Source organism: Phaseolus vulgaris, chromosome 10 (genome assembly GCF_000499845.2).
Source record: "Phaseolus vulgaris cultivar G19833 chromosome 10, P. vulgaris v2.0, whole genome shotgun sequence".
Lineage (NCBI taxonomy): Eukaryota > Viridiplantae > Streptophyta > Magnoliopsida > Fabales > Fabaceae > Phaseolus > Phaseolus vulgaris.
This window is the reverse complement of record NC_023750.2, coordinates 23,420,593-23,440,011: the sequence shown is the minus strand read 5'-3', so window position 1 is coordinate 23,440,011 and position 19,419 is coordinate 23,420,593. Positions and strand designations below refer to the sequence as shown.

Below are 19,419 nucleotides of genomic sequence, written 5' to 3'. Positions count from 1 at the left end.
CCATACCAATCTTGGCACCAATCCATATAAAATGTCTAATACATTTATCAACATCTTTAAGCAGATTCACATATTATTTATATATCTGGAAGTTATAAGCCATAAAACCAAAAATAACTAAATTGACTAAATGAACCATCCTCATCATACTTAAGACTTTGCCTTTCCAAGAAGCCAACTTAGATTTCACCTTATCAACTAATGGTTGGAGATATCTAAACTTGGGAGCACCTACAAAAGTGGGAACACCAAGGTATTTGAAAGAAATATACCCTCTATTGCATTCAATAACACTTTTAATTCTCCCATTGAATGCAATAGAATTATCAACGATAAAGAACAAACTTTTAGGAGCATTCATCCATTGACCTGAAACTAGATTAATTTTATAGAAAAAATTGAAAATTTCTATAATAAAATAATGTAAATTTTTGAAAAATATATTGAAATTATTTTAAAAATTTAAAAGTATTTTGATTTATTAAAGTTAAAACATTTCAAATTTTACCTAAAAAATTAAGAATATTAACTTTTTTTTTATATTTTTTAATTTATGTTTATTGTCTTCTCAACTCGATTTTGATAGAAGTGTTATTAACTTAATTAAGATCAAAATAAAATTGACTTGATCAAGATTTATGTGTCATAGTCTCAACATGTTTTATTAGTCTAAGATTTCTTTCAAACTAAAGTTGATCATGTTTACTTTTTTTTTTTTTTGATCAGCAAAGAATGAAATAGAATTAAGGGGATACAAAGGGGTATCCCAACCCTTTTTACACTTACCAGAACAAAACAAAAGAAGACCCAAACAGGGACAGTTGTAAGATGTATACTACCAAGAGCTATGGAACCTTATACCAGTAAACCTCTAAACATTGTTAGCTGGTGGGAAGGGCTTACTACGCCCTCAAAAGAACCCTACCTAACGCCCCGAAGATAAAAGGAACCTACAAAACCAAAAAACTTTCACTGCATCTACAAAAGGTACACAATGGACATTAGTATCACCCTCTATGAAAAACCAAAAAACTACAATCACCACTAATGTCCATAAAACCAGGAGAAAAGCAAACTAAACACTCTACACAACATAGACCAAGAAAACACACAGTAGCCCACAAACAACCATCGACACCCTGTTCCTGTTGTTCATTGAGAGCAGAGCCGAAGCCTAAGAATATGGATCACCAGCAGCAAGCGTAAAACACTGGTGTAGAGGACAAACTTCAACTCTGAAAAAGGCACCTTTTTACCTGCAAAACTACAAACGACGTTAGCTAAAAATTCTGTTATCTGGTACGTGAGGCCTTTGATGCAAGTTGATATCCTTGTTGGATCAGTATAAGCTGTAGCACAGGCCATCCCCAAAGGAAGATACAGGATATGCCCCTCAGCACCTGATGGCAAACTATTACCCATGCTCCAACATCCTAACCCTTATAGCCTTAGGACTCTGCTGTCCTCACTACACAATCCCCTCCACCAAACTGGCAGAGACAAATCACCTCTCACTTCTTAAACAACAGCAGGCAACAGTGTTATAACCCAAAAAAGCAAAGATTACCTAACCCGAGCTTCCCAAAACCAAAGCAAACAGATCACAATATGGTTGTTGATCCCGAGAGGAGGCACTTACAAAAGAAGGGTTTAAGCAAAATCAACCCTTGAAGCCCCCTTAGCACTCCTCGAATTACCTAAACGCCGTTCTCCTAGGAACTTCCTGACAGCATCTACAGCTCATCATAGGAACACCTTCGGACGCCACAAGCAGCGCCAGAAACATGTAGAAAATCCTACACCTCAAGTACCTGGTTTATGAGGTGTTTGAAGGCAAAGACCCCAACCCGAGAGCGCCACTCACATCCTCCTACGTGTGTACTAGTTCGCCTACAGAAAAAACCAGTTGTTTTGTTGATATAGACAGATCACAAACCACTGTACTATTAATATGAATAATAACCATTGCACAACAAGGCAGCCTGAGATAACCTGCCACCTCCTACCATCAACATTCCACACTGGTCTACGAAGAACAGAAACTACACAAACCCATCCTCTTCAAGAAACTGGAAGATTTACAAAGGCAACCAGACGACCCACTCACACAACAGCAAGGAGGCATTGGTACGGATACAAAATCCAATCCGAGAACGCATATGAGAAGCCAGCTACCTTATGTTTCAACCACAACCAGGATTGTAATTGAGCACTTTGAAGAATTTCATCAGCATCGGGGATCCCTTCCTTAAACACCACCAGATTCCGCTGATTCCAAATACAAGTGACAATTGTCGCCCATACACCTAACCAAACCTGGTTCTGTTTATTAGTGAGGTGAATAAGGTTGAAATTCTCCATATGGTTCTGAATGCCTCTGTTTTGGGCCCCCAATATGCCTATCCAACGGAAACACCTTGACCAGACACCTTGGGCAATAATACAGTCCAAGAAGAGGTGTTGAGAAGACTCTTCTACCGTATTACAAAGCGCACATAGGGTTGAATTTACCAGCACCCCCCTCCTGTTCAAATTAATTCTAGTTGGAATTCTATCCAAAAGAATTCTCCAAGCGGTGACAAGCACTTTCGGCATGGCTTTTGCTTGCCAAAGATTGCAGAATATCCCTTCCTTTATACCGGGGTGTTGATGGTTAGCCAAGATTGAATAAGCTGACTTAACCGAAAAGACACCATTCGGATCCCCACTCCAGATGAGATGATCCTCTTCTTCCTCACACACAGTCCCCATATTCAACATAGAGAAAAAATCTGATTCCATACTAGATTCCCACTCGAACCTATCCCTTCTCCAGGACAGTTCCCACCGCCACCTGTCCTCTTCCCAACTCCCGACCTCCCTCACTGACTTGCCTTGATCACAGGACAGGGAGTAGAGTCTGGGATACAGAGTTTTCAAACTAGTAGAGCCTAACCACGCATCCTCCCAGAATCTCACTGAAGCACCATTGCCTAACTTCCACATAGTAGCCTTTTTAAACCATCCTTCTTCCACCCCATCACCCCCTATCTTGGCCAGGTCCCTCCACCACCAAGATTGGTACTTTAGACTAGTCTGGTTTACATCTGATTCAGAGTCGTATTTAGAGTTAAGGATTACTTTCCATTTACCACTCTCTCCATGCATAAGTCGCCATTTCCACTTTGACAATAGGGCAGAGTTAAAGTTCCTTATCTCCTTCACACCTAGGCCTCCTTCCTCTAAGGGCTTGCAAACATTGTCCCAACTAACCCAGGAAATCGACTTGTTCTGTCTTCCCCAATCCCAGAGAAATTTCCTTTGGATGCTGCTGATTTTATTGCACACTTCTACCGGGGCTCTGAAAACGGATAGATAGAACAAAGGAATGGTTGTGAATACAGATTTCAGTAGACAGATACAACCCGCCATAGATAATAATCTACCTTTCCATGAGCTAAGTCTGGTTTCCAATTTCCTTACTACTGGTTCCCAAAACGATTTCTTCCTTGGGTTTCCTCCTATTTCAACTCCCAGATATTGAAAGGGAATCCTCATAGTATTACAATTCAGGGTCTTAGCATAAGTGTTCAGGACAAAACTATCCACTCCAATACCAGCCAACTTAGACTTGTGGAAGTTGACTTTTAAACCTGAGGCCAATTCGTAGCATCGGAGAATGGCTTTTATGGCGAAAATATTATCAAAGGAATCCTCACACATGAAAAGAGTGTCATCTGCGAACTGTAGCAGGCAACATTCAATACTATTCCTTCCCACCTTAACTCCCCTAAGCAGATCCATTCTCGGTGCTTGCCTCACCAACCCTGTTAACCCTTCAGCTACCACTAGAAACAGAAAAGGAGCCAAAGGATCACCCTGCCTCAAGCCCCTAGATGGTTTGAACTCCTCCGAGGGGCTTCCATTAACTAGTACAGATACAGAGGAGGAAGTCAGACACCCTTTGACCCATGAAAGCCATCTATCATGGAAACCCATCCTCCGCAGCATATCTAGCAGGAAGCTCCACCTTACAGAATCATACGCCTTCTCAAAATCCACCTTTAGGCAAACCCCACTCTTCTTCTTTCTCTTAATGTCCTCAAGAACTTCGTTAGCCATAACAACACTGTCCAAGAGCCCTCTATCACTTAGAAAAGCTGACTGACACTCGTCAATGATCATTGGCATAATTTTCTTCATACGACTTGAGAGGATTTTAGTAACAATGTTGTAGATAACTCCAACAAGAGAGATGGGTCTGAACTGGTCTAACGAGGAAGGGTCCCTTACCTTGGGTACAAGAGCAATGAATGACGCATTACACCCTTTTGGAAAAGACCCAGTAGCATGGAAAAATTGCATAGCAGCCATAATGTCTGGTTTAACCACATCCCAACAATGCTGAATGAAATTAAAGTTGAAGCCATCCGGGCCTGGGCTTTTTGATCCTCCACACTGCCAAACAGCCTCCTTTACTTCTTCCTCAGAGAAGCTAGTAATCATATTTGTACTCACCTCTACAGGCAAAAATTTGAACACCACTGACCCCAGATTAACACCCATTTCCTGTGTGGTCGTGAACCTCTTTTCGAACAACATCTTTGCTTCCCTACGCACAATCTGCGGATCCTCACACCATTGTGAATCCACTTCCACCCCTTTGACCTCATTCTTAATTCTTCTCCATCTGATGGTACTATGGAAAAATTTCGAGTTCATGTCACCATGCTTGGTCCAGTTCGCTCTTGCTTTTTGCCTATATATGGAGTCAAGTTTTTTGTCAACCAATCCCAGTTGACTAAGTAACTCCATCCTTCTCATCCTCCCAGCTTCCTCTAGACCCTCAACATCGTCTTTACCATCCAACTCCTCAATTTCAGATATGATACGACGTTTGTTTGTTTCCACACAGCCAAAAACATCTCTGTTCCACGCTTTAAGCTCTACCTTCAATAATTTAAGCTTATCTTTGAGGATAGACATACTATTACCTTGCACCTCAAAGGATTCCCATTTGTCCTTCACCATATCCCTAAACCCAGGTTCCTTAAGCCATACATCAAGGGACCTAAACGGTTTTGGGCCCCAGTCTCTACTACAAGATTTCAAGACTAGGGCACAGTGGTCCGATACTGTTCTAGGTTGTGAATATTGCTTGGACGCTGGCCAAGTCTGGAGCCACTCTTCAGAGACAAGAAACCTATCTAATCTGCTTTTTGCTGTGCCATTAGCCTTATACCAAGTGTACTTCTTACCTACACAGGGAATGTCCACTAAGGCATTGTTATCAATGAAACTGTTGAACCCTTCCATCTCCTTCTTTTGGCTAGAACAACCTCTAATCCCTTTCCTTTCTTCCTCCCTGCGGATCATGTTTACTTTTTAATTGACATTTATGTTATTGTTAGTGTTAGGTTATAGTAATTTCTCAAGCAACATTAGTTAGAGTTTTCTTGGCCTACATTACCAACATTTTTCAAGTGATGTTAAACACATTTTTCTATGTCAACTAAAATTATTTTTTGTTATATTTTGAACAATATAAATTAAAGTCATTTTTCGTTCAACGTTAATAATAAGGATTTTCCTACTTGATCTTAGAAGAACTACCTTTTAGTTAATGTCGATTAAGGTTTATTTTATTAATGATAATATGAGCTATTTTTTATTTATACTGTCAAATATTTTTTATTGTTGGTGTAAATCATTATTATTTATTGTTTTATATTACTTAAAATTTTCACAACTAATATCGAACAAACTATTCTTGGTGAATGTGAACTAATTTTTTATTAATGTCTCTGTTATTAATATTTGTAGTGATTTTTTTATTGGCATCAGTAATATTCTTTGACAATAATTTATTAAGATTTTTTTTCTTAACATTGGCATAGAAAAATAAGAAACCAACATTAAGTAGAAATAGTTTTGACTAATGTTACATGAAAAAGCTTTTAGTCGACAGTGATTGAAAAGTTAACAAAAAAATTATTAAGTAACTTTTACTAATAATAACATTTATCAAGTTGGACTAAAAAATATTATTAATATTTTCATATTTTTTAATTATTAATAATGGTTTAATGTGTTTTTTTTTTTTTTTTTTGCATTTGGCGGTAATCAGAATATTTTATCAAAAAAAAATAAAATTTAATAACTTTATCCAAATAGAACAATTGGAAAATAAAAAAAAATTTAAAATGAGATTAATTAAAAATTTTAATATTTTAATATCTTACAAATTATGAAATTCCTAATCTAAATATAATGTTAAAAATTACTTACATATAAATAAGATAGAGAAAACAATTCAACATACACTAATGTGCTTTTATATATATATATATATATATATATATATATATATATATATATAAAATTCCGAAAATTCTGTATAATTCTAATTCCAAAATTATTTTTTTATTCTAGAAAGGGTAACAAAATATTTGTTTGTTTAAGCTAATATTCTTAAATATTTGTTTGTTTAACCTAATATTCTTAGATATTTATTTGTTTAAGCTAATATTCTTAGATATTTATTTGTTTAATGTAATATTCTTAGATATTTATTTAATATTCTTTATATTTGTTTGTTTAATGTAATATTCTTGTATATTTGTTTGTTTAAGCTAATATTCTTAAACTGTAATTTCTTTAAATATCAATTCTTTTTTTTAGAAGTTAATATTTTAAAGTAATATTATATCATAATTTAAATCCAATATATAGTTTATAAAAAAAAACGTGAAAGTCATGTAACCAGATGTGTATTAACTATTACACCAATGAGTTTATTCAGTATTACTCATTATTACAACAATGTTAGGTATGTACTACTTCATACACAACAAAATATGAAGGAGGATGCATGAACAATGAATTTTTTTTTGCATCTATCCAATAGCCAATGCTTTTGATTTACATAGGGGACATACATTTTTCTCTTGTAACCTTCTCCTTACACAATCTGCATGGTATTCATGTCCGCATTGAAGAATTCCAATCTCCTCTTCGTTCTTATATTCATCCTGTGAAATCATATCATGTCATGCATAAGTATTGGAATTAATAGGAGAAAGAGGAAAACATGTTTCTAATAGTACATACTATAAAATAATACATTTGATACCTGACATATTATGCAAAGATCGATTTCCAGTTCCTCAGAAGTTGATCCCTCCAAGTTATTAGGCAGTAGATAAGTTTTTGTTAGCATTTGGTTTGCAATAATTTCTTCGGACAAACCCCTCTCTACGCTGCCAATCTGTTCACCTAATATAAGAAGCTCCTGTAGTGGAATTACAAAGAGTTAGAAATTTAAAGTTTTCATAGTCACTTAGACCTATAGCCAATCCACATTCATAGCAAAATACACTAGACAATACATAACAGACTTGCCTCATATGACATGTCGTCAATGTCCAATTGTATATCACTATGATGGTCACGGAATGAAGCAACTTCCTGACGAAAGGCCCTTGGTGGAAGATTACGCATGTTGCCTCTAGGAGCATGAAAGTTGGAGTGACCTCTAGCAGGATGATTATGCATGTTGTCTCTACGAGCATGAAAGTTGGAGTGACCTCTATGCATGTTACCTCTACGAGCATGAAAGTTAGAGTGACCTCTGATCTCTTGCACTTGCACAGGTGGTGCATGATGATGGTAGTGCTGATGGGCAAATCTGTGGCTCCTTCTACTTCCAGTTGTATCATGATATCTGTGGAGATTCATTCTTGAATTCTCTAATGAACTTACATTAGCACTGGGAGTTGGAGCTGTCAGAAGACCAAATTCATTCACCATGTCAAGGATTTAAAGAAAATAGGACATAATTGCATGGAATAAAAAAAACATAAGAAACAGAAACATAATTTCTTGGTTGAAAACACTTTCAAAAAAGATGCTTTAGTTGTAAGTAACTGGTTTAGAAATGGAAGCAAGAAGTGGGAGGAAGTAGAATAAGAAAAACAGACATCTTACCTTGAATCAAAGATCCCCAAGAGCCAAAGCTATGAATGAAGGGGATGCCAATTGCATTAGATGAATCTGTAACACTAATATGATTTGAAACACCAATATCAAGACTAGGTTGATGCTGAACTCCATTGAGTTGTGTCATTCCATACACCATCCTATTGTCATAATAAGCGTCTAGTAAGTAATGGGAATCCATTGTATTTCCTTCCACCACTATTACTCTTAACATATTTGGTTCAAGTTCAGAAATGTTTGTCCTCCCAGGTGCTATCAGATTGAAACCCTTGTTCACTCATCTCTTCATTTCTGTAATTGGGAGGATAATAATCAAAAGTTTAAAACCATATACAAATATGAGCAAGAAAATAAAAATAAAAGGGAGAGACTTGTGAATGTTAAAGTAACCCTTTTTTACATGATAAAAAAAAGCAGGCAGACAAATAGCAAACTTTGGAATAAAAAGTCATCCTCTGATAAAACAAAACTGAGAACTAAACCAAAACCTTACCTCGTTATCAAGTGACAGACTTTCCAAGGTTTCCAAATCTGAATTCTCTTTCGAACAAAAAGCAGGTGAATCCAGAGTGTAGAAGGAAAATTTGAACGTTATCTGTAGATCTATTGCAACATAGATTGCTTATAGTATGATTTTAAAAAAGGAAACCTTTACTGTTAAAGATATTTTAATTTTGAAAATCTAATTTAAAATATTTAGTTTATCTCATCATGATATTCTTTGTAAATCTATTATAAAATGATTATATCAAGCATGTTAGATAAGCACTTCATTCTTGTTCAAACTTCATTGACAGTCAACAAACACAACAAGAAGAGACCATCTTACCTTTGTGGTCAACTGTGCAGTGAGGTAAGATTCGCTCAAGCAGATGCTCATCAACATAACCAACATTTCCAAGGTACTTACATTATATATCACTCTTTCTGAACGCAAAGATCAACCAGAGTTGGTATCTTTGGTGCACAAAATTCATCTCTTCTCATCATAATTTCACTGCTCATCAAGAACAACAATAGAATTCGATTCAAAATACTAACCAACCATCAAATTAATAATCAACTAAATCTTGATTTGATAATTAAATAATCAACTAAATCTTGATTTGATAATTAAATGTAGATTAGATTCAATGATAGATTTAATTGATTGTTGCAATTTCAATATGAATCTTTAAATTATTTAATTCAAAATTAATTTGTTAGAAAAATATGCACTTGCTGATTACTATTTACATCTTTTATTTTAGAAATCAAACTAATAATCAACTAAATCTTGATTTGATAATTAAATGTAGATTAGATTCAATGATATTTTGATTTAATTGATTAATTGATTGATTGTTGCAACTTCAATATGAATCTTTAAATTATTTCAGTCAAAATTAATTTGTTAAAAAAATATTCTTTTGTAATTATTATATTTCATAAAACATATTTTACAGGAATAAAATTTAAATTAATATAATTTTAAAATTATTTAAACTTTTCTGGGTGCATGTAGGTATTTTTGCTACATAAATTATTTAAAATTTGATCACATTATTAAAAAAATATTTCTCATTTGTATATTTAAAGGATGGATTTGATTTTAATAAAATAAACTTTGTTTACTTATAAATCTTAACCAAATTAAAATATGCATGGGTTTCGAACAAATGAAGTATATTGAATGGAAATTATGTTACTGAAACTTGAAAACTCAAATTTTCCCTTTTAATTGCTTCTTTTCACCACTGTCAGCAATGCATATGTTTAAATTATATTACATAATTAGAATGCCAAACAACCAACAATTAAAATTACTTACATCAGGCCATGTATCTGTAATGAATTCCATGATGTCATAAGCTATAACCACCCTTCCTTTTTGCTTGATTACCTATTTCTTCTTTTGCGACCTGCCAGATTTATAAATAACTTAGGATAAAATACATGGTAAGTTATAAGTATCCAACTGCTGTAACTACCAAAACAAACCATCAGTATAATGTATGTCACTAACTCAATGTGACAATTCACAGACCTTCTAGACCTGCCTGCCCCCTAATCCCACTGACTGTTCGAATAGCTGCACCTTCAAACCGAGCTACTTCACAGACCTTCCTTGATAAGTGCTGTCTTCTTGAATATCTTGCATGGATAACCAACCAATTTGATTTTCTTCACTATCCTTGCTGCATGAGTAAACTTGATGCTGCATGAGTAAACTTGATGGCAAATTCATGAAGTTCTTCTTGAATCATGTAAGAGATGGTGCGGAAGCTATGGATGTGTGTGTGCAAGATCCTCCTAAGAGTGATGTTGATCTTGAAGGTGCATGATGTGTATGAACATTGGGAGGTTCGGCCAGCCCAAGGAAAGGTGAAGGATGTGAAGTTTAGAGCCTAGAGTTCTAGGGAGAAGCAAAGCTTGGCACAAAATGGCAGCATAACTTTACTCACAATAAACTTGAAAATACAAGGTGTAGGCTCCTCCTTTTATAGGCTAAGGAGGACCATAATGCAACCCTAATGCTAGCCAAATGAAATGTAAATGTGAAGCACATGGGTGCACATGGCACATGGGTGCACAAATGAGCACATGGGGAGGGGTGTGTCTAGTTTTTATGCTCACCCCCTCCATGGGCTTTCTAGACCGGCCTTGGTAAATTTAGAGGTTTTTTTAGAAACTCTAAGTTTACCTAGGTTGGTGTTTTAGGTGCCAAAATTAATTCTAAGAAAATTACAAATAAAGTTCCTATGCTAATTTTGACAAGAAATTAAAGTCTAATCTACACTAGAGTTTATGGCATTTGAACATGTAAAAGAACGTCTTCTTGGATCCTCTTGGCCATAACTCTATGGTTGGCCCAAATCTACCCTTTGGTGGGCTTGCATGTGGGCTTGTGCTTGGGCCTCTTCCATCATCCCCTCCCTCTTGAAAAGGATTTGTCCTCAAATCCATTGCTTCTTCTTCTTCATGGCTAGGGGAATGGATGTGGCTGGATGGTGTCCATCATCTCCTTCTCCTTGAGAAGATCTATCCTCAGATCTAGAGATTTGATCTCGGATAGCAGCCTCTTGCTTCTTCAACTATGCTTGCCCTCCCGGATCAAACGTCCACCTAGGGGAATTATCAAATAAAGCAAATGAGTTAGTTGAAGCAGTTATATACAAATCAATTTTATGAAGTTGCCATTTTTGTTTTTCTTTTGTTTTTGGCAACTTTTTACAATATCTCTCTTTTGATGGTTGCATGTGTTCTCTAATCCTCTCATGCTTTGTAAAATTTTCAATAGTGGTTACTTGTTCCTTAGGCATAATTCCTTTAGGAAGTGGTAACAATGCAAAAAGAGAAAGAGGACTATGTTCACATACAACTTCAAATGTAGAAATATTAGTAGTCTTGTGGACTACTCTATTGTATGCATGCTCAATAGAAAAAGGATACTGATAGCTGTCGTTTTGCTGTCAAATTAATATGATTCTAGCGTAGACTTGTCTAACACTAGAGAGATGATAGTATAATTGTGGACAAATGTCCCCAAGTCGTCTCCCATCAAATCCAATAGTAAAATCAGTTGATCAGGGTTTAAAATCTATCTGCAAGCAATAAAAGTTAGCAATAACAATAAAGATAAAAAGAGGGTTTGAGATAGTTGTGCAAAAAATATAAAAAAAAAGATTAAAATAGCAAATAAAAAGCGGTTGATCCTAAGTTCTTCCACCATTGAATTCTTCATAGGTTCTCTAAAGATTAATCTTTTTTCAATCCTCCAACAGAGCTAAACCAGATTGAACATGCGCCGATCTGATTCAACTGAAACTCACCAGTAAAGCATGCGTCTACTAGTTTAATCAATACCCATTTTGTTCCATGCGTATACTCCATGGGAATGCTTACCTCCTCTCTCTTGAATCATGCGCCCAAGAAATTAATTAGAACAATGCGAACTAACTAAGAAACCAAAGTTTAAGATAAGGAAGACTCTCAATCATGCGTTCAAGTACAACCTCTCACAAAAACCAGTTTTCCAGAAGATTAGACAATAAAAACAACTGCTATAGAGAATTAAAAATCGAAACTTTTATTGAACAAAACCTCAGAACTCAATGGGGAATTACAAAAGAATCAACCAAAAAGGTTTAGCCTTCCATGCGGAGGTAAAACAAAAGAATTACTAAGAAGAAAATAAACTAAGAAAACCCTATGAAGCTCTCCCTTTCTCCTTGATGCTTGTGTCCTTTTATAGGCTTTTATGCTCCAAGGATCTTGAGAGAATATTGTAGTTTATATTTTGTTAACCGTTTCCAAGTTTCCATCTTTCCAGAATTCTTGTATTTTGCAGAAGATTTGCTTCCAATTCTGTTTCTGAGATATTGTAGATTTTATTTTCTCTTTCTTCTCCTCAAAATTTGTTTTCTGTTTTGGTTCAAGAAGCAACTTGGACTTTTGCATATTTGGCCCATTCACAAAGGTAGATGCTTCCTCCGGATAATTTACTCTAAAAACACAAAATTAACAATAATAATAGTTAAGGCCCAAATAAACCCAATTATAAGAATATTAATTAAAACAATGAATTTATTTATTATTATAGTCTAATAATCTATGAATAAGGCTAATGAGTGTGAATAAATATATGCTCATCAAATACTCATCCCAAGAATTGTGGTTGTGTTTCATGATTTCCCTAGGCATAGTAACAAGAGCTATGTTTTCAATTTTATTTTGACCATTCTTTTGAGGATGATAAGAATTTGAAAAGGACAACTTAGTTGCAAGTTTTTCCAAGAGAATCCTCAAATGATGGTTTTCAAATTTTGGAGCTCTATCCAACACTAAGTTTGAAGAGAAATCATGAAGACTTGTCACTTCTTTAAGGAAGAGTTTATCCATGTCCATGAAAATGGAATCAAAACCTTTTGTTGTTCTAGGAAGATCTAATATGAAATTTAGGCTTATGTCTTCCCAAGGATCATTTGCAAAAGGTGAAGGAGTATAGAGTTCATGAGACATCGCCTTAGATGTATTTTTAAAACACGGAATGTATCTAGGGTAATGTCTTTGAACATCTTTTCTCATGGGTGACAATAATTTTCCTTTTAAAAGCTCTAGAGTTTATCAACTCTAATTTGACCCATGAGTTCTCCTTCATGAAGAATTTCTCTTTTATGTGTGAAGGTAGTCTCGTTGATACAACCTTTGTTCATGGAAATTTCAATTCTTTGCAAAGGTTGTCTCAATAAGACATGACAAGTTTCTTTAGGCACTACTTCACATAAAAAATTGTCTTTGTAGATGCCTATAGATGACTTGACCTTCACTTGGTGATATCTTGGCATGTATGTAAAATAATCTACTATATTTTTACCTATGCAAGCCTTTTTTAAGGATTCTTCTTTTTTTTTCTAGGCTTGCAAGTGTTCCTTTACCAAAGGTAAGGCTAGGTTGTTCAACAAGAGGTATATTTTCAAATGTATTTTCAAATTTTCCTTCTTGTTGAATGACCTTGTGGGAAGGAACACTCTTCTCCCACGCCTTTTGTTTCCCAAGGGTTTTCTCTTGCTTTTCTATTTTTACATTTTCTTCACTCTCACTAGCTTCTTTTTCTTGGCTACTATTCTCATCTTTGTCCCTTAAGATCATAGATCTTTCATTGAAACATTGAGATGCTAATTGATCATTGCCAAGGTATTCTAAACATGGAATTTCTCTAGCTTGAGTGTGAGAGTTATGCTTGGTTAGGTTTTCTTGTCTCTCTTTCCTAGCTCTCCTAGGGAATTGTTGATGATATTCATTTTTCCTAAGACTTTCTTCCCCAAGATAATCATGATGTTTAGAGCTAGATGCATGAGAATGTAATTTTTTTGAAAATTGAGACTTCTCATTCTTTGCTTTAGTCAAAACATTAAGTTTAGTCTCACTCTCCAATTGTCTATAAGCAATTGATTGCACAGTTTGTGAAACTTCTTTCAAAAGAGTTTTTAAAGATTTTAATTCACTTCCAATAGACTTTGTAGAATGAGAAGAAGACATGGCTAAAGCTTTGTGTATACAAGTATTTTACCTTGAGAAAACTTAGGAAAGTCAAAGAAGGTAGTTTTCCAGGTAAGGGAGGTGAGTCACAAAGGACTACTTAAATACCAAGCCTTTTCCTTAGCCAAAAACTATCCCTCAATGTCTTCACACAAAACTTTCTCTTAGTAAACCACTTAGAACACAATTAAGTTAATAAGGAGAGTGTTTTTCAATTGTGGGGTTCTAATGAAATAGAGTGGGTTGAGAATGGAGCAAATAATAGTGTTAGGGCCTCATTACGATGTGGAGAAAAAGTTGTTTTCAGTTGTCCAATTTTTGTAATGGTAGAAATTTTAAAATCATTGAAGGGCTTTGGAAGGCTGTTACATAGGTCTAAGGCTTGGTGTGTAGTGGGTGACTTTAACTGATGGCAAATTCATGAAGTTCTTCTTAGAATCATGTGAAAGATGGTGCGGAAGCCATGGATGTGTATGAGCAAGATCCTCCTAAGAGCTATGGTGATCTTGAAGGTGCATGGTATGTATGGAAGTGGGAGGTTCGGCCAGCCCAATGAGAGGTGAAGGATGTGAAGATTAGAGCCTAGAAACTAGGTAGAAGCAAAGCTTGGGACAAAGTTGGCAGCATAACTTTACTATTAATAATCTTGAAAAATACAAGAGATGGCCTTCCTATTTATAGACTATATGGCCGTGAAAGCTAAGCTAAGTCCAAATGAAATGAGAGCAAAATGAAATGCAAAAAGACAAGGCACATGGCACATGTGCTCATGACCGGCCAAGCAAGACAAGCTTCTAGAATGTTCACTCATTTATGCTTTCTAACACTACTCTAATTACTAAGCACCCCTAATGGGCCTCCATTTAACATGTACAAGGCTTTCTCTCTTCCATCCGTGGCTTCATCCAATTGGACGTGAATGTGCTTAGCCATTGACCTTGTAATAGGGCCTAGACGGTTTAGGTCTCCTCCTAGACGCTCCATGTGTAGCCTTCCCTCATCACGTCCTAGACACTCCTTCCTTGAGTCTAGACGCTCATCACGGTCTAGCTTTGGGTCTTGGCTTCCATGGTGAGATGTGGTTGGCCCTCCTCCATCATCCCCTCCCCCTTGGAAAGGATTTGTCCTCAAATCCAGCTCGTCATCGTCATTGGTACCTACAAATTGAGAAAGATCAATTACATTAAAAGTGTCATGAACTCCATATTCAACAGGTAGGTCCAATTTATATGCATTGTTATTGACTCGCTTGAGGACTTGAAAGGGTCCATCACCTCGGGGACTTAGTTTGGACTTCCTTTGAGTTGGAAATCTATCTTTGCGAAGGTGAAGCCAAACTAAGTCTCCTTCCTCAAAAATTATTTCCTTCTTCCCTTTATTGTTGTATTTTGTGTACTTCTCATTTTGTTGTTGTATTTGGAGTTTAATCTTTTCATGCATTTTCTTCACAAAGTCGGCTTTGATTACTCCTTCCTTATGCACAAATGCTTGTGGATTAGGAAGAGGTAACAAATCCATGGGTGTGAGAGGATTAAAACCATATACTACTTCAAAAGGAGAAGCATTAGTAGTCTTGTGAACTACTCGATTGTAAGCAAATTCAATGTGGTGAAGATACTCATCCCAAGATTTATGGTTGCCCTTCATGATAGCCCTAAGCATAGTCCCAAGAGATCTATTGACTACTTCGGTTTGGCCATCCGTTTGAGGATGACAAGAAGTTGAAAATTGTAGTCTTGTTCCAAGTTTGCCCCAAAGAGTTTTCCAAAAGTGGCTTATAAACTTGGGATCTCTATCGGATACTATACTTCTAGGGAGACCATGGAGTCTCACCACTTCTCTAAAGAAGAGTCTAGAAATATTTTGAGCATCATCTACCTTGTGGCAAGGAATAAAATGGGACATTTTGCTAAAACGGTCCACTACCACAAAGATAGAGTCATGGCCTATTGCAGTCCTAGGAAGTCCTAAAATGAAATCCATGCTAATGTCTTCCCAAGGAGCATTTGCAATTGGCAAAGGGGTATAGAGTCCATGAGGCATTGTTCTAGACTTGGCTTTTAAACATGAGATGCATCTAGAACAATGTCTTTGGACATCTTTCCTCATGTGTGGCCAACAAAATTTTGCTTTTAAAAGATCTAGAGTCTTATCAACTCCAAAATGGCCCATGAGTCCCCCCTCATGTGATTCCTTGACAAGGAGTTTCCTATATGTTCCTTGGGGAATGCAAAGTTTTCCCTCTTTAAAAAGATATCCCTCGGACACATAGTAACCTCCTTGCGCTCTATGTTGACATTGGGCATAGATGGATGAGAGTTCTTAATCTTCTTGGTAAAGCTCTCTTATGTGGTCAAATCCAAGAATTTGGGCACCCAATTTTGAAAAGAGTGTATGCTGTCTTGAAAGAGCATCGGCCACTATATTGGTGCTTCCTTTCTTGTATTTGATTACATAAGGAAATTGTTCAAGAAATTCCATCCATTTAGCATGTCTCTTGTTGAGCTTGTGTTGGCCCTTTAAATATTTTAAAGACTCGTGATCACTATGGATGACAAATTCTTTGGACACAAGGTAGTGTTCCCAAGTCTTTAGGGCTCGCACAAGAGCATAGAGCTCTTTGTCATAGGTGGGATAGTTGAGGGTGGCACCATGGAGTTTTTCACTAAAATAAGCAATGGGGTGTCCACCTTGCAACAATACCGCACCTATGCCTACCCCCGATGCATCACACTCTATCTCAAAAGTTTTGGAAAAATTTGGGAGAGATAGAATTGGTGCATTGGTGAGTTGAGCTTTTAGCCTTTGGAAGGCTTGCTCATGCTTTTCATTCCAACAAAATGCAACATCTTTTTTAAAAAGATCATTCAAAGGAGAAGCTAGACTAGAAAAATTAGGTACAAACCTTCTATAGAAGCTAGCTAACCCATGAAAACTACTTACATCACTTACATTTTGTGGAGTGGGCCACTCGCGGATGGCTTTGATTTTCTCGGGATCTACATGCACCCCCTTTTTGTTTACTATGAAGCCTAAGAAAACTACACTATCTACACAAAAGGTACATTTATCCCTATTTGCAAAAAGACTATTTTTCCTAAGCACTAGAAGAACTTCCCTAAGGTGACTTAGATGGTCTTCTAGGTTTTTACTATACACTAGGATATCATCAAAATAAACTACTACATACTTACCTATACAATCTCTCAAGGTGTGATTCATAAGCCTCATGAATGTACTTGGGGCATTAGTAAGCCCAAAGGGCATCACCAACCACTCGTATAATCCAAATTTGGTCTTAAAAGCGGTTTTCCACTCATCACCCTCCTTGATTCGAATTTGGTGATATCCACTTTTAAGGTCAATTTTGGAGAATAGAGTTGACCCATGCAATTCATCAAGCATATCATCAAGCCTTGGGATTGGATGCCTATACTTGATGGTGATGTTGTTGATTGCTCGACAATCACAACACATGCGCCATTTTCCATCCTTTTTGGGCACCAACAAGACAGGTACAACACAAGGGCTTAGGCTCTTTTGCACCCAACCCTTCTCCAACAAGTCTTGAACTTGTGATTCTATCTCCTTTGTTTCCTTGGGGTTTGTTCTATAAGCAGGCCTATTTGGTAGGCTTGTCCCCGGAATGAAGTCAATTTGATGTTCTATACCTCTAAGGGGAGGGAGCCCAATGGGACCCTCATTAGAGAATAGATCTTCAAATTCACTTAAAAGGTTTTCTACTTGAGGAGGTAAATTCATAAGTTCACTACTTGTGACAGTGCATGTAAGTGCTCCTTTACAAAAGATAAGGCTTGGTTGTTCAACAAGAAGCAAATTTTCAAAAACGTTTTCAAGAGGCTTTTCTTGTTGATCAACCTTGTGGGAAGGAACACTCTTCTCCCACGCCTTTCTATCCCTAAGGATTTTCTCTTTTTCTAGCGCTTTTTTTTTTCCTCATCCCTCTTATGCTTCATTTGTATTTGGTCTTTCACCACTTGAGAATGTGGTAAAGGACTAAGTACAAACTTTTTATACTTGTGGGTGAAGGGAATCTCGTTAGTGAGACCATCATGCAAGGTTTTCTTATCAAATTGCCATGGTCTCCCTAATAAGATATGACAAGCTTCCATAGGTACTACATCACATAAAACTTTGTCTTTGTAGTTCCCTATGGAAAACTTGATTTCCACTTGCTTGTCTACATGTAGTTCCCCATTTTCATTAAGCCATTGAAGTTTGTAAGGTTTTGGGTGAGGAACTACTTGTAGCTTAAGCTTTTCCACCATCCTAGCACTACAACAATTACAACTAGATCCACTATCCACAATGAGGGAACATATGTTTTCTAAAACATTCCATCTTGTATGAAATATGTTCTCTCTTTGTGTTTCAATGGATGTGCTAGGGTGATTGTTGAGGGTTCTCCTAATCATAAGCAATTCTCCCTCTAGTGGAGCTACCCTCTCATCCTCTCCCCCTTCCTCTCTCTCACTAGGCTTATCCTCGCCACTAGTGTATTCATCTACACCCTTAAGAAACAAAGTCCTTTGGTTTGGACATTGTGCTTGCACATGCCCTCTACCATAGCACTTAAAACACTTAACATCTCTAGCTCGGATGGGTGGGGTGGAGGTTTCTTTGGTGAAGGGTTTGGTAGGTTCTTTTGGTTTTTCTTTTGATGTACTACCCTCGATTCTAAACTCTTTCTTGGGATAAAAGTTATAGTAAGGGCTCACCTTTTGACTTGACGTTTTGCGTAAGATTTGTTGCTCAACTTTAATGCAAAGTTGAACCAAGTCATTCAAGTCTTGGTAAGGTAAGAGCTCTACCCTATCTCTTATCTCAAGTGATAGGCCACTAAGGAACCTGGCTATTGTGGTATCCTCCTCTTCTCTAATGGATGCTCTCATCATGTAGAGCTCCATTTTTTGCCTATACTCTTCCACACTCATGTTCTTTTGTTGGAGTCTTTGGAGCTTGTCCATCAACTCCCTATGGTAGTAGGAAGGTATGTGGCGGCGTCTTAGGGCCCCCCTAAGGTCATTCCAATATGTAATGGAAGGTTTCCTATGAAGACGCCTTTCTCTTTCGAGAGAGGTCCACCAATACATGGCGTTCCCTTGGAAGCTAAGGGTGGCTAGGGGTACCTTACGTTCTTCACTCACCCTATGGCAAGCAAAGAGTTGTTCTACTTTCATCTCCCAATCTAGGTAGGTTTCTACATTCTCCTTACCATGGAAGTGAGGTAGGTCTACTCTAGTTTCCCTTGGCCCCTCTTGCTCCCTTTGCCTATTCCTTCTAGGGGGTGGTTGGTAATAATCATTAATTCTAAGGCTTCCCTCCCCTAGAGACTCATTACTCCTAGATGCATGAGTATGAGTTTTCTTTGATTTTTGTGATTTTTGGGATTTCTCTTCT

General features: G+C 36.7%; 1 protein-coding gene and 1 long non-coding RNA gene across 2 annotated transcripts; both read right to left on the bottom strand.

Moving 5' to 3' along the window:
* Window positions 1-6,733: 6,733 nt before the first annotated feature.
* LOC137819665 (probable E3 ubiquitin-protein ligase ZFP1) lies at window positions 6,734-8,221 on the bottom strand. The gene is made up of 4 exons (XM_068623567.1): window positions 7,966-8,221; window positions 7,381-7,760; window positions 7,112-7,270; window positions 6,734-7,010 (listed from the first exon to the last, which is right to left on the bottom strand). Exons 1-4 carry the CDS (start codon window positions 8,189-8,191, stop codon window positions 6,876-6,878), a joined length of 900 nt encoding a protein of 299 aa, XP_068479668.1. The 5' UTR covers window positions 8,192-8,221; the 3' UTR covers window positions 6,734-6,875.
* A 202-nt stretch (window positions 8,222-8,423) lies between these two features.
* On the bottom strand, window positions 8,424-10,163 carry LOC137818719 (uncharacterized). Its single transcript, XR_011082130.1, has 4 exons — window positions 10,004-10,163; window positions 9,788-9,878; window positions 8,807-8,974; window positions 8,424-8,580 (listed from the first exon to the last, which is right to left on the bottom strand). It is a non-coding gene; the product is annotated as an uncharacterized lncRNA (long non-coding RNA).
* Between the last annotated feature and the right edge of the window lie 9,256 nt (window positions 10,164-19,419).

Excerpts from the sequence above, each read along its gene's own strand:
- LOC137819665 (XM_068623567.1), bottom strand. The coding sequence starts at position 8,191 with ATGTTAAGAGTAATAGTGGTGGAAGGAAATACAATGGATTCCCATTAC. Across the intron at positions 7,761-7,965 it reads TTGGGGATCTTTGATTCAAG|CTCCAACTCCCAGTGCTAAT; the intron begins GTAAGATGTCTG and ends GTCTTCTGACAG. Across the intron at positions 7,011-7,111 it reads ATCTTTGCATAATATGTCAG|GATGAATATAAGAACGAAGA; the intron begins GTATCAAATGTA and ends ATGATTTCACAG.